Source organism: Psammomys obesus, unplaced genomic scaffold (assembly GCF_907164565.1).
Source record: "Psammomys obesus unplaced genomic scaffold, mPsaObe1.curated_primary_1811, whole genome shotgun sequence".
Classification (NCBI taxonomy): Eukaryota; Metazoa; Chordata; class Mammalia; order Rodentia; family Muridae; genus Psammomys; species Psammomys obesus.
Window position 1 is genome coordinate 16281617 of NW_026596051.1, and position 12358 is coordinate 16293974.

The 12358-nt window shown below is 41.5% G+C and overlaps 1 protein-coding gene across 2 annotated transcripts in view; it reads right to left on the bottom strand.

The window, feature by feature from the left end:
* Prr14l (proline rich 14 like) overlaps window positions 1–12358 on the bottom strand; it is a 69285-nt gene that overhangs the window by 24755 nt on the left and 32172 nt on the right. For both annotated transcript variants that reach the window (XM_055623851.1, XM_055623852.1), the window contains exons 7-9: window positions 10172–10243; window positions 9100–9271; window positions 8157–8263 (exon numbers count right to left, since the gene is read on the bottom strand). In XM_055623851.1, the coding sequence (XP_055479826.1) occupies window positions 8157–8263; window positions 9100–9271; window positions 10172–10243 (351 nt within the window). The remainder of the gene's footprint in view (window positions 1–8156; window positions 8264–9099; window positions 9272–10171; window positions 10244–12358) is intronic.

Below are 12358 nucleotides of genomic sequence, written 5' to 3' on the forward strand. Positions count from 1 at the left end.
TCTCAGGAGGACCTAACCTCTGTGGGCACCAGGCATACATGTGGCACAGACCCACACATTTGGACAATTTACTCATCATATACTTAAAATTTAAGACCATGAAGTTAAATAAAATAAATATAAAAGTTAACAAATTTACCTAAGTTGGAAAACATAAAAATTACTAAGAATGGTTTGGCTGGGGCAGTAAAGATGACTCAGTGTATAAAGGCACTTGTCTCCAAGCCTGATGAGCTGAGTTCAATACCTGAGACCCATGTGGTGGGAGGAGAGGACGTGACTTCCCAAAACTGTACTCTGATCTTCACATGCAGGTGGGCGCACACACAAATGAGTTAATTTAAATATAAGTTAAAAAAAACTTGTCTGGACCACATAAACTGAACATGGTGGTACACATATAATTCCAGCAGCTGGAAGATAGAGGCAGGTGTATCAAAGTTCAAAGTCATCCTCAGCTACATAATATTTGAGGCCAGCCTGAAATACACAAGGCCCTGTCTGGAAAAAAAAAAAAAAAGGCATGCAGGGGGGGTGCATGCTTTCAATCCAGCACTTGGGAGGCAGAGGGAAATGGATCTCTGTGAGTTCCAGGCCAGGCAGAGCTACACAGTAAGACCTTGTCTTAAAACTAAATAAGAATACAAGATACTGCTAAGGATAGTGACACACGGTTTTAACACTAGCACTTAAGAAATCCATTTTCCTCTGCTTCTCTTGCTTTTGGGACAGCCTGGTCTACATAGCAAGTTCCAGGGGTTAGCCAGGGCTACATAGGAAGAGCATGCAGAATAATAAATAAATAATAAACAAACAAACAATAAAGATGGACAAATAAACAAACAAACAAATAAATGCAGGGTGTTGTATGGCTTGAAATACAAGTGATCCCATATATAGTACCATACATAGTGACCATATACAGTACTTTGCTCATTACTACACATTTTGACTGACTCGGGTTGGAAGTCTGTCTGGTGTCCAGTCTAGGAAGGGCACTCCAGGCAGCATGGACCAGTCTTAAATGTACATGGTTACTTTGAGGACAAGGTGGGCCTGAAGAGGTCCAGCTCAGCACCCAGAACAATCTATTCCCTCCACATAGTTTATCCGTTTGGCTTATTCATTTTTGTTTTTGTGTAAGGGTTCAGCCTGCATGTCTGTATGTACACTGTGCCTGCTTGGTACTCACAGAACTTCGGAGAGGGCATCAGAACCTCGGGAACTGGAGCTATGGATGGTTGTGAACCACCAGGAGGGGGTGCTGAAAATAAATATGGGCCCTCTGCAAGAGGAGCAAGCCATCTCTTGGGCCAAGCTATCTCCCCAGCCTTATCCAAAAGAATCTTAAAATAAAAAAATTATTAAAAACTATACCTTTCAGCCAGGCAGTGATGGCACACACCTTTAATCCTAGCATCAGGGAGACAGAGGCAAGATCTCTGAGTTCAAGGCTAGCATGGTCTACAGAGTGAGTTCCAGGACAGCCAGGGCTGTACAGAGAAAAAAATAAAAACAACAAAAACTATACCTGTCTAGAAAAAGAAAACAAACAAACAAACAAACAAACAAACCAAAACTATAACTTTTAGCTAGTTCTGATGGCACAGTTATTCTGGAAGACTGAGGCAGGAGAATCCTAAGGACTGTTTAGACTACAGAATGAGTTAAAGGCAGTAAATGAGATCCTACCTAAAAATGAAAATTCAAAAGAAGACTGGACCTAAGTATAAGACACCCTTTTGAATTGTTGAGCAGGAGAGCCCAAGAAACTCCCAGAACAGTAGAGATAATGTCATTGCCCTTCTCTGCTTCCTAAAGGTGAAATTTAGGGCTCTGTTATTAAAGACACTATGCACTTCAGCCATAGAATTTGGATGATCCAAACTGGATCTGACCTGAAAGGTCCCTGAGGACTAGTTTTCATAATACCACAAGGCACTATATGCAAGCTTCCAAGGGAAGAAAGTAACCAATAGTCTTAACCAACTGATTATGATTCTACAGCAACATCCAGAATGGCAAGATGGCCTTAAGGGTATAATAATAGCACTCATATCTTGGTGGTAACCAATATCTGTCTAATTAAACTTAAAACCTACTCAAGGGAAGGAAAATCAGGTTTAGTACTGGAAACCTACCTAACCTCCCACAGCTAATAAAGTCATTAATCTTAGAGAACTTTCTGCCATGTTACTAAACAGGCATAATTCCTAACTGGATTCTCCATACCCATAGTTAAATACAGCTCTTAGTCCTCATCAAAGAAACTTCTCTTTGCAGCACACAAACCATTACAGAAAACCACATCTGGTTAAAACGCATAAAACAACTGATCATGGGATGCCAAACCCCACAGATATATCTCACATACCTCCTGCACCTAAGGCTCAGGGAACATTGTGAAAGAGAGAGCAGAAAAGATTGTGAGAGCCAGAGGATCAGGGAGTTTGCTCCAACATAGGAAACTGCCAGGATGAAGCTAGCTTTGCCATCAACTATCAAACACCCAATACAGAAATGGCAATAGAATAAAGCACAGAAAACACAAGAGCCCTCAAGTTCACACCACACCTTCTTCACACATGTAACTAGCAGACAAAAGCTGCTGCAACAATAACTCTTTTAACTGCACGTTTAGCATGTTTTGTTTACTGTATTTAAAAATTGTTCATATAGGTATCCCCCTTTATATTTACCTAAATTTATTTATGAACTTTGGGGAAAGAGGTATCTTTTTTTTTCCTGTTTTATCCCATATTATTCCCCCATAAATTCATCATTTAAAAAAATACAGCATTTCTATTAATTCTTTGAGATTTTCCTTTTTATTTATTTATTTTTTTCTGAAACAGGTTTCTCTGTGTAGCCCTGGCTGCACTGGACTCATCAGGCTGGCCTCAAACTCACAGAGATCTGTCTGCCTCTACCCCCTAGAGTGCTAGGATTACAGGCGTGTGCCACCTCGTTCAGCTAACTCTTTGAAGTTTTTCATACATGTATACTTTTTTTGATGTATTCTGATTATATTGAGCCCCACTCCCCCCTTAATTCCTCCCAGACCTACACCCACATTTGACCTTACCTTATCAAACTGTTGTTTTTTTGGTATGTTTTTATTTTTTATTCTCTTTTTACATTAATTGCATTTTGGACTTTTCATTATTGAGAAACAATATTTTGCCTTTTCTCTTTTAAAGTTTTTCATTTATTCTTTACCTCCTCCCTAACACTCTCATGGTCTTTCCTCTGAATTTTGCTTCTTCTCTATTTACCCCTTTCTCTGTCTCCTCCTTTCCCCTCAATCCTTTACTGTTCCCACCCTTAACCCAGTGCCACATACAGCATACTCTCCACTTCATGGGTATTAGCAATGCACTACTAGAATGAGGGGACTTTACATTTTCGCACCTTATAAAATGTGATGTTACTGCTGCTGTAACACTTGAGCTCTCTTTGATGAGTGGCACTGATGAGTGAGCCTTAAAGAACAGGCTGCTCAGTAAGATACCCTTGGAAACTTGAGACTTTACTGATGCAGGTAAAACACCAGATGAAGACTACACACATTTTCCAGCAAAAAATCAGCAATATGAGATGGATTATCAGGTAAAGAAGCACTTGCTGTCAAGCCTGGTAACCTGAGTTCAATTCCCAGTCTTCGCACGGTAGAAGAACCGACTAGCACAAGCTGTCCGGTGATATACGCTCCATGGTGTACAGACACATTTGGGCCCTGCATGCACGCTTGTATCATGCATGAACACACACTAGTTAACAACAACAAATCAGGAATGGAGATGAAAAAGCCACCAAGAAAAAGTCAGCAAGAAAATTAAGTGAACAGGGAGCCAGACGTAACGGTAATGTTTTAATTCCAGAACTCAAGAGGCAGAGGTAGGAATATCTCTGTGAGCCTGAGCTACATAGTAGGTTCCAGGCCAGCTGAGGCGTCAGTGAGATCCTGTCTCAAAATACAAACAGCAAGGACTGGAGAGAATAAATCCACACAGAGGTTCCTAACTGTCTGCTCCAGGGGATCTGACTCTCTTCTGGCCTCCAAGGGCAAGTGTACTAACGTACACACACTTTCCTCACAAGCCCATACACATCATTTAAAACACAATATTTTTTTAAAAAGAAGTAAGCAGGCTAAAGAGAGAAGTTGGCAATGAAAAATTCAAGGAATCAAATAACAAACAGTATGATAATATCAACAATAGGCTCAACCAGGCAGGGGAAAGAGTATCAGGGATGGAGAAAAAGGGCTGGTAAAACACAACATTCAATCATCAATAAGAAAGCAAAACAAGGCCAGCCAGCGGTGGCACATCTTGGCATTCAGGAGGCAGAGGCAGGTGGATCTCTGGTGAGATGGGGCCATCCTGGGTCTACAAAGTGAGTTCAAGGATAGCCAAGGCTATAGAGAAACCCTGTCTAAAAAAAAAAAAATCAAAACAAACAAGAATAACAATAACAAAAGCAAACATAACCACAATGTTCAAGGACTTCAGGATACAATTAAGAGACCAACCCACCAGGCACAGTGGTGCACACCTGTAACCCCAGCACCTCAGGAGGCAAAGGCAGAGGCAGGTGGCTCTCTGTGACTTAAGAGATCAGCCTGGCCTACAAAGCTGTCCAGGACAGCCAAAGGGACACAGAGTAACCCTGTTTGGAAAAACAAACAAACAAACAAAAACAAAAAAGAGACAAACCCCAGAATCTATAGAATAAAAAAAGATGAAAAAAAAAATCAAAACAAAAATCCACTGAAAGCATGTAGAAGCTCATCAAGAAAAACACAGCATTTTTTTTTTTTCAAATTAAGAGGAAGAGACATTCAAACACAACAGGCATTGAGAACACCAAGCAGATACAACCAGAGAAAAACCTCTTTGCTATATATTATCATATTAACACATCATAGTCAAGATGCCAAAAACACAAAGTCCAAGGACTGGCTCAGTGGTAAAGATCACTGGCTGCTCTTGCAGAGGACCCAGGTTTGATTCCCATCCCCCACACAGCATCTTACATCCTTCTGTAACTTCAGTCCCAAGAGATCCTACACGCTCTTCTGGCCTGCATGGGCAACAGGGACACACATTGTGCACAAAAACACATGAAGATAAAACATCCATACAAATAAAATAAAATGAAACTATTTTAAAGGGTAGAAATTAAAAAAAAAAATAGGTGGAAATACAATGTATCACTCAAACACAAACAAAAAACAAGTTGGTATACTTACTCTTAAGTCTGATAAAATAAACCTCTAACCAAAATGAATCAGAAGAGTTAGAAAATACTACAAATTAATAAAAGAAGCAATTCATCAAGAAGATATAAAAAAGGGAGTACTGGTCCACCTGTTTAGGCAGTTACCCACCTTGCCAAGCTCCAGAAAGCAATGACAGCCACTCCGCACAGGAGTCCTTCGGATAGAGGAGATGACAAAGAAATTGGGAGAACTGCCTAGTTTCTACCAAGTTCGCAGAAATGGGCAAAGGAGGAAAGACATTCTCAAAGACCCAGGTAAGAAGTGTGATGGTGGCAGATACAGAATGAGGAATCAGCTGCATTTATTCCAGTAAAAAGTGTGAGTGGAAGCAAGGTGGGGAAAGAGCACTACGATATATCCACATGAGAAAACACTCTATGCCAATACAAAACATGCTGCCATGCATACAGGTGAGAGCTGGGTTCACTACCCATACAGAAAAAAACAAACGAAAAAAAAAAAAATCAGGCCCCGGTAACAGAGATCTGGGGAGGCAGAAAGTGCGGGATTAAGATAAACATAATAGGGGCTAGAGAGAGGACTCATCAGTTAGGAACATCTGCTGCTTCTGGAGAGCACCAAAGTTCAGTGCCGAGGACAAGTAGCATCTGTAACCATGCGCCTATGTACGTACGTATGTACAGGTACACATATGCACACACAATTAAAGATAATACATCTTCTAAAAGCTGTGGGGAAAGATGAATTTTTATGCACTGCTGGTCAAAGTACCAACTTCTGTAGCCAATCAGTGTGCAATCAGTATGCAAAATAACCCAGAATGTCAAAAACAAACATCACGCTTAAAATTATTATACCTGGTTGGGCAGTGGTGGCACACATCTTTAATCAAAGCAATTAGGAGGCAGAGGCAGATGGATCTCTTGAGAGGCCAGCCTGGTCTACAAACCAAGTTCCAGGATAGCCAAGGCTACTCAGAAATCCCGTCTCAAAAAACAAAAACAACAACGAAAATATTACATGTATATAAAAAACCTAGAAAAGGTATCATAAGGAAGGACAAGACCTTGAAAAAAGTGGGAAACACTGTGGGTAATGAAATACAAAAACAGAACTAAGGGCTTCCTTGGGAATATAGGAACCAGCTGGGTGTGAGGAAAACAAATATATAAAACATATTAAAGATGCCATGATGTATATAAGTGTACACATCTGTATACAAATCCAAAGTTAACAATAAGAACAACAAAAGACAAGATTTTATATCACTACAAAAAGAAAATTACTGACAGGTGGTGGCACACGCCTTTAGTCCCAGCGCTTGGGAGGCAGCAAATCTCTGAGTTCAAGGCTAGCCTGGTCTACAAAATGAGTTAGTCCAGGACAGCCAATACTACACAGAGAAACCCTTTCAGAAAAAAACCAACCAAACAAACAAACAAACAAGCAAACAAAAACCAAAAACTAAATAAAAAAATAAAAACAATGCAGAGAAACAACAAGGCAAAGTGAAAGAGAAAGCCTTTCTATGCCCGCCTTCTCTGTGCTAACCAGGTGTTTTAATAAGATGCCCAAAGAAGGAAAACAAGGAACACTGAAACCTATGCCATTCGACGTGGGGCTCCTCAGATACACAAAGCCTTTCTCAGGTTGACACATAGGGTGGTCAATAAAGAATGTGTAAACAGCTAAGTGTATCTCAAGTGTAACTCACAGGCTTCCATTCACAAAGCCTTCTGCTCAAACTCCAGTACAATAAGAAGAGGTACGGAGAAAGAAGAATATATATATATATTAAATTAAATTTTTATTTTTTATATTAATTATAGTTTATTCACTTTGTATCCCAGCTGTAGCCCCTCCCTCAGAAGAATATATATTATATTGCAAGATGTAATATATATCTGTTCTCTCAGCACTTGGAGGCTAAGACAGGAGGATTACAGGTTCAAGGCCAACCTGGACTAGTGAGACTAGGCAGGCAGGTCATGGCCTCATGACCACTGAGGCACTTCCTTGGCCACAGATAGATTGTTAGAGCTCAGAAAGTTAATTAGTTACTTAAGGGAACCAATGAAAAATATACTGGACTTCTGCACATAAAAACAAAAGGTTGGAAAACTTTCAGGATGACTTTGTACTCTTTTTCCTCCTTTTCCACCTCCCAATTGCTAAGACCACAGGAGTACACCACAATGTCCAAACTTAAAACGTATATTGGAGGTCTAGAGATATGGCTCAGCAGTTAAAAACACTTACTGCTCTTACACAGCACCTGGGTTTGGTTCCCAGCACCCATATGGCAGCCCATAACCCATATACATACATACATACATACAAATATATCCCCCAGGCCCATGAGATCCAGGGCCATCATCTGATCTTCGAAGGCACTAGGCACATACATGGTTCACATACATACATGCAGGGAAACACACAAAATTAATAAACCTCAAAAAAAAATTTTTTAACACATTGCTTTTCTCATTTGTGTGTGTGAGTTTTTTATTGTTTCAAGACAGGGTCTCATCTAACTTTGGCCTCTCTCTCCCCCTCCGTCTCCTGCTCGCTCTCTGAGAGATGACATTAGTATAGCTCAGCCTAGCTTTGTACTCACTATGCACCCAAAGCTGGTCTTAACTTGAGCTCTCCTCCTACCCTGGCCTCTCAAAGGTTGAATTGCTACTGAATTTTAAGCTAAAATTATGTGCACACAAGTGACAGCATAAGAAGTACAACAAAATGATTAACATTAACACATAAATATTCAGCTGTACAACCAATGAATCCTTTGGGATAAATTCCTAGAAGTAAATTCATAGCTCGGATTATATGATGGCTTTAAGGACAGTTATGCTTTGCCTAATAATTTTCCAAGAAAGTAAACCCAGGTTGCATACAAGAAGCTCACCTTTTGGGCCGAGGCAGGCCCATTGGGGTAAGGTTGGGATCTGGTTTAGGAATGGTTTTCCGGATGCGGATCTGGGAGACTTTCTTTGGTCTCTTCTCTGGCTCAGCCTGTTTTTAAGGGTTAAGAAAAAGATAGGCAAGATGTAAGATATTTTAAATAAAGCTGCTATACTCAAAACATTGCTCCCTCAGTTTACAGATAAGGCTAAAATGCAGCTGATAACAAAACTCCCCTTCCTAGTCTGGCTGTGTTTCCAATCACTGCCCTTTCCTATTAAAATAGAACTGAACAGTTCCAATTGAGATAAACTCAAACCTTCAATCAGTGGAGACAGGTGACGGCAAACTCTCAAGGACACAATCACTTACTCATCTTTCAAGGTACAAAATGGCTCTTAGAGCCAAGTCTCTCACCTAAAATCCTCTTTTATACTATTGGAGAGAAAAATAAATCTGGAAAACAATACAGAGTAAGATAACTAAGTCCTACATGGTGGAGCAGGACAGCTTGAATCCAGGCGCTGGAAGCCAGTAAGGAGCAAACAGCAGGACCCCATGTCTGAAAACAAACTGAAACGAAGCCAACAACCTCTGTAAAAATCTACCATACCCTTTCCTGGCCAAGGGCCAGGTCAAGGAGAAAACCCCTACTTTGTATTCTCAGCTCCTGAGCTAAGGCTAGCGAGTAAAACCTGTACCAGGCGGTGGTGGCACACACCTTTGGTCCCAGCACTCAGGAGATAGAGGCAGGCAGATCTCTGAGTTTATGGCCAGCCTGGTCTACAGAGTGAGTTCCAGGACAGCCAGGGCTACACAGAGAAACCCTGTCTCAGAAAACAAACAAACAATAACAAAACATAAACACACACACACAAAAGAAAAAACCCAAAACTATGGAAACCCCAATGCCACCTCCACCTGACACGCTGGTACTCTGCATTTACCTCTTTCTGCTGTGCAGGGATGCTCTGTGGTCGAGGGCAAGCTGCTGACACACCATCCAGATCATCAAACCCAGGAACCTGGAGCTCAGACGCTGCAAGCAGGAGTGTGCTGACAGCAGGTTCTGCTACCAAGCAAGAATTTGGCACCAAGGCAGGAAACACAGGCTCTAGCCTAGCACCATGGAGACAGAATAAAGATAAAACCTATATGAGGTCTGCTTTCTACTTCCAGCAAATAGACATTTTTATCTAGTTTATCTGTGTATGTGTATGTCCTGGTGTGCACATGTGTGTGCAGCCCAGAAGACAGCCTTAAGACAATGTCCTTCCTCAGCTGTCCCACCCACCTTGTTTTTGACAGTCTCTCACTGGCCTAAAGCTCACCAAGTAGCCTAGTCCGGCTGGCCAGTCAGCCTCAGGCTCTGTCTGGCTATGTCTACCTACATACTAGTATTACAAGTGTGCCACCATGCTGGGCTTTCTCTGTGGGCTCTGGAGAATGAGCTTAAGCCCTCAGGATTGCTAGGCAGGCAATTTGGCAACTGAGCCTATGTTATCTTTTGAGCACACAGATTAGAATGTCATTCTTTCCAGGAATGACATTTCCAGTCAACCTGTTTTCCAGTCACCTCTAGACATACCCTGGATCCACACATGTGAAAAATTACAGAATGTGATCAATTTATTTCAGTTTTATAAAAATTATAGTAGTTTTATTTTTAAAAAGTGTGTAAATAAGCAGAGACTGGTGAGAAGACGTTTAGTGAATGAACAAATGAACACTGCTCAAATGAGACCAATCCCATTGAGGACTAGCACTGAGGCAGGACGGGAAACACCTTGAAATGCTAATAAGCTTGCTGACGACTTTTCTAAGTAAATGGCGCTAATTAAACAGCCCTCCTCGTTATTTATTCAAAGCACAACTGAACCTCAGGGATCTCCATCTGAGACCTATATGCAGTAAGACTGATGAGACAAGAGGTTAGAGCCGTGCCATGCCTGGCCCACGAACACTAAGTCCATTCTCCCCCACATACCCGTCCACTTCAAGCCCTGTGCCAAGGCTTACCTCATGTGACTGCTGTTGGTGTTACGGATAGCTTCCATGCCTGGAAGAGGCACATGTGGTGTGGTGGTGAGGCTGGAGTAAAGCACAAGTAAAGCAGCAGGTTATGAAAGTGGACAACGGCAAGGGGGCGGCTGTTCCCGCAGCAGCTGGCTCTGCTCAAAGCAGGAAAAGGAGCCTCCCAACTGTGAGACGATGCTCATGTGCTCACCTCTAGGGTGGACATAAGCCAGTAGGAAGAGGGCTTCCTAATTTTACCAGAAAAGGTGTAAAGAAAGCAAGACAGTAAAGGAAAGGACAGAGAAAAGAATGACTTTGAGACTTTTAACTAAGTTGGTAAACAGACATGTTAAGATTCGTTTAAAATTTTGAAAATAAGAAATAGTAAGGGCTGGAGAGATGGCTCAGGTTAAGAGCACTGGCTGCTCATCCAAAGGTCCTGATTTCAATTCCCAGCAACGACATAGTGGCTCACAGCCATCTGTAATGAGATCTGGTGCCCTTTTCTAGTGTGCAGGCACACATGCAGATAGAACACTGTCTACATAATAAATAAATAAATCTAAACAAGAAAAAGAAAAAGAAATAGTAAGATGGCTCTGTATGCAAAAGGTCTTTCTGCCACACCTAGCCACCTGAGTTCAAACTCAGGAACTTATGGGGTGAAAGAAAAGAATGGATTCCCCAAAACTTTGCTGCCTGGCATATGCACACCACAGCACATGAACACTCACATACGTGCGCACGTACAACAAACAAATGTTTGAAAAAATTAGGCATAAGAGAATCAAACACAACAACAGTAACACAGAATCTTGTACATATGGCAGCATCATGATGAGTTCAAGATCACGCTGAGACACTGAGTTTGAAGCTAGTCTGACCTACATAAGACCCTGGCTCAAAAAAACAGAAAAATGGGGCAAGCATGATGGCTCAGCAGGTAAAGACACATAGTGTCTGACAAGGAAAGGTGACAGCCGAGTTTGATTCCTGGAGTCCACATAAAGGTGGAAAGAGAGAACCAACTCTAAAGTTGTCCTCTGACTCACACACACACACACACATACACAGACACACACACACACACACCGTGGCACATGCATAGCCCCCCCCAAAATCTATACATACAAATTAAAAGGTATAATGAAAATATAAGAAGATACTGTTCAGGTCCATATTAACTGTTACAACAAATATTGCCACCAGGTGGTGGTGGTACACCTTTAATCCCAGCACTTAGGCCACAGAGGCAGACAGATCTCTCGGATCTCTAAGTTCATGGCAGCTCACACTTGTCTGCAACTCTAGTTCCAGGGGGTCTGGTACTTTCTTCTGACCTCCCCGGGCACTACACACATGTGGTATAGACACACTTGCATGTGAAACACCAATGCACATTAAAACACTGTTTGTTTATTTTGTTTTTAAAGACAGGGTTTCTTTGTTTAACAGAGGCTTGGCTGTCTGGGACTCTCTTTGTAGACCAGGCTGGACTCAAACTCACAGAGATCCGCCTGCCTTTGCTTCCCAAGTGCTAGGATTACAGGCCTGTGCTACCATGCCTGGCAACACACATAAAAATTAAGGAGGCTAAAGAAATGTCTCAGCATTTAAGAGTACTTTGTTACTCTTGCAGAGAACCCAGGCTCAGTTCCTGGTACCCACATGGTGACTCATAACCACTCATAATCCAGTTGCAAGGGTTCTGTGGGCCTCCAGGCACATGTGTCCCACTGACATACACTCAAGAAAAACACTCAGACAGAAATTAAAAAAAAAAAAAAAAAAAAAAAATTGGGGGCTGGACAGATGGCTCAGAGGTTAAGAGCACTAGCTGCTCTTCCAGAAGTCCTGAGTTCAGTTTCCCAGCAACCACATGGTGGCTCACAGCCATCTATAATGTGATCTGGTGCCCTCTTCTGGCCTGCAGGCATACATGCAGGCAGAACACTGTAGACATAATAAATAAATAAATCTTTTAAAATTTTGCCATTCTGTACAACCTTATAAAATACTATGGACAAATACATTTTCTTTAATGCCAAAAGGGACATAAAGCACAGCTACATGCCTAAAGAACAGCTCATTTAATTCCTCTACCAATGGCTTAGAGATACATTCATATGAAATGCTGGAAACGTTAGTGCCTTTCAAAGTAAGACTAGCACAAAGTTCTGCTGATTTTAG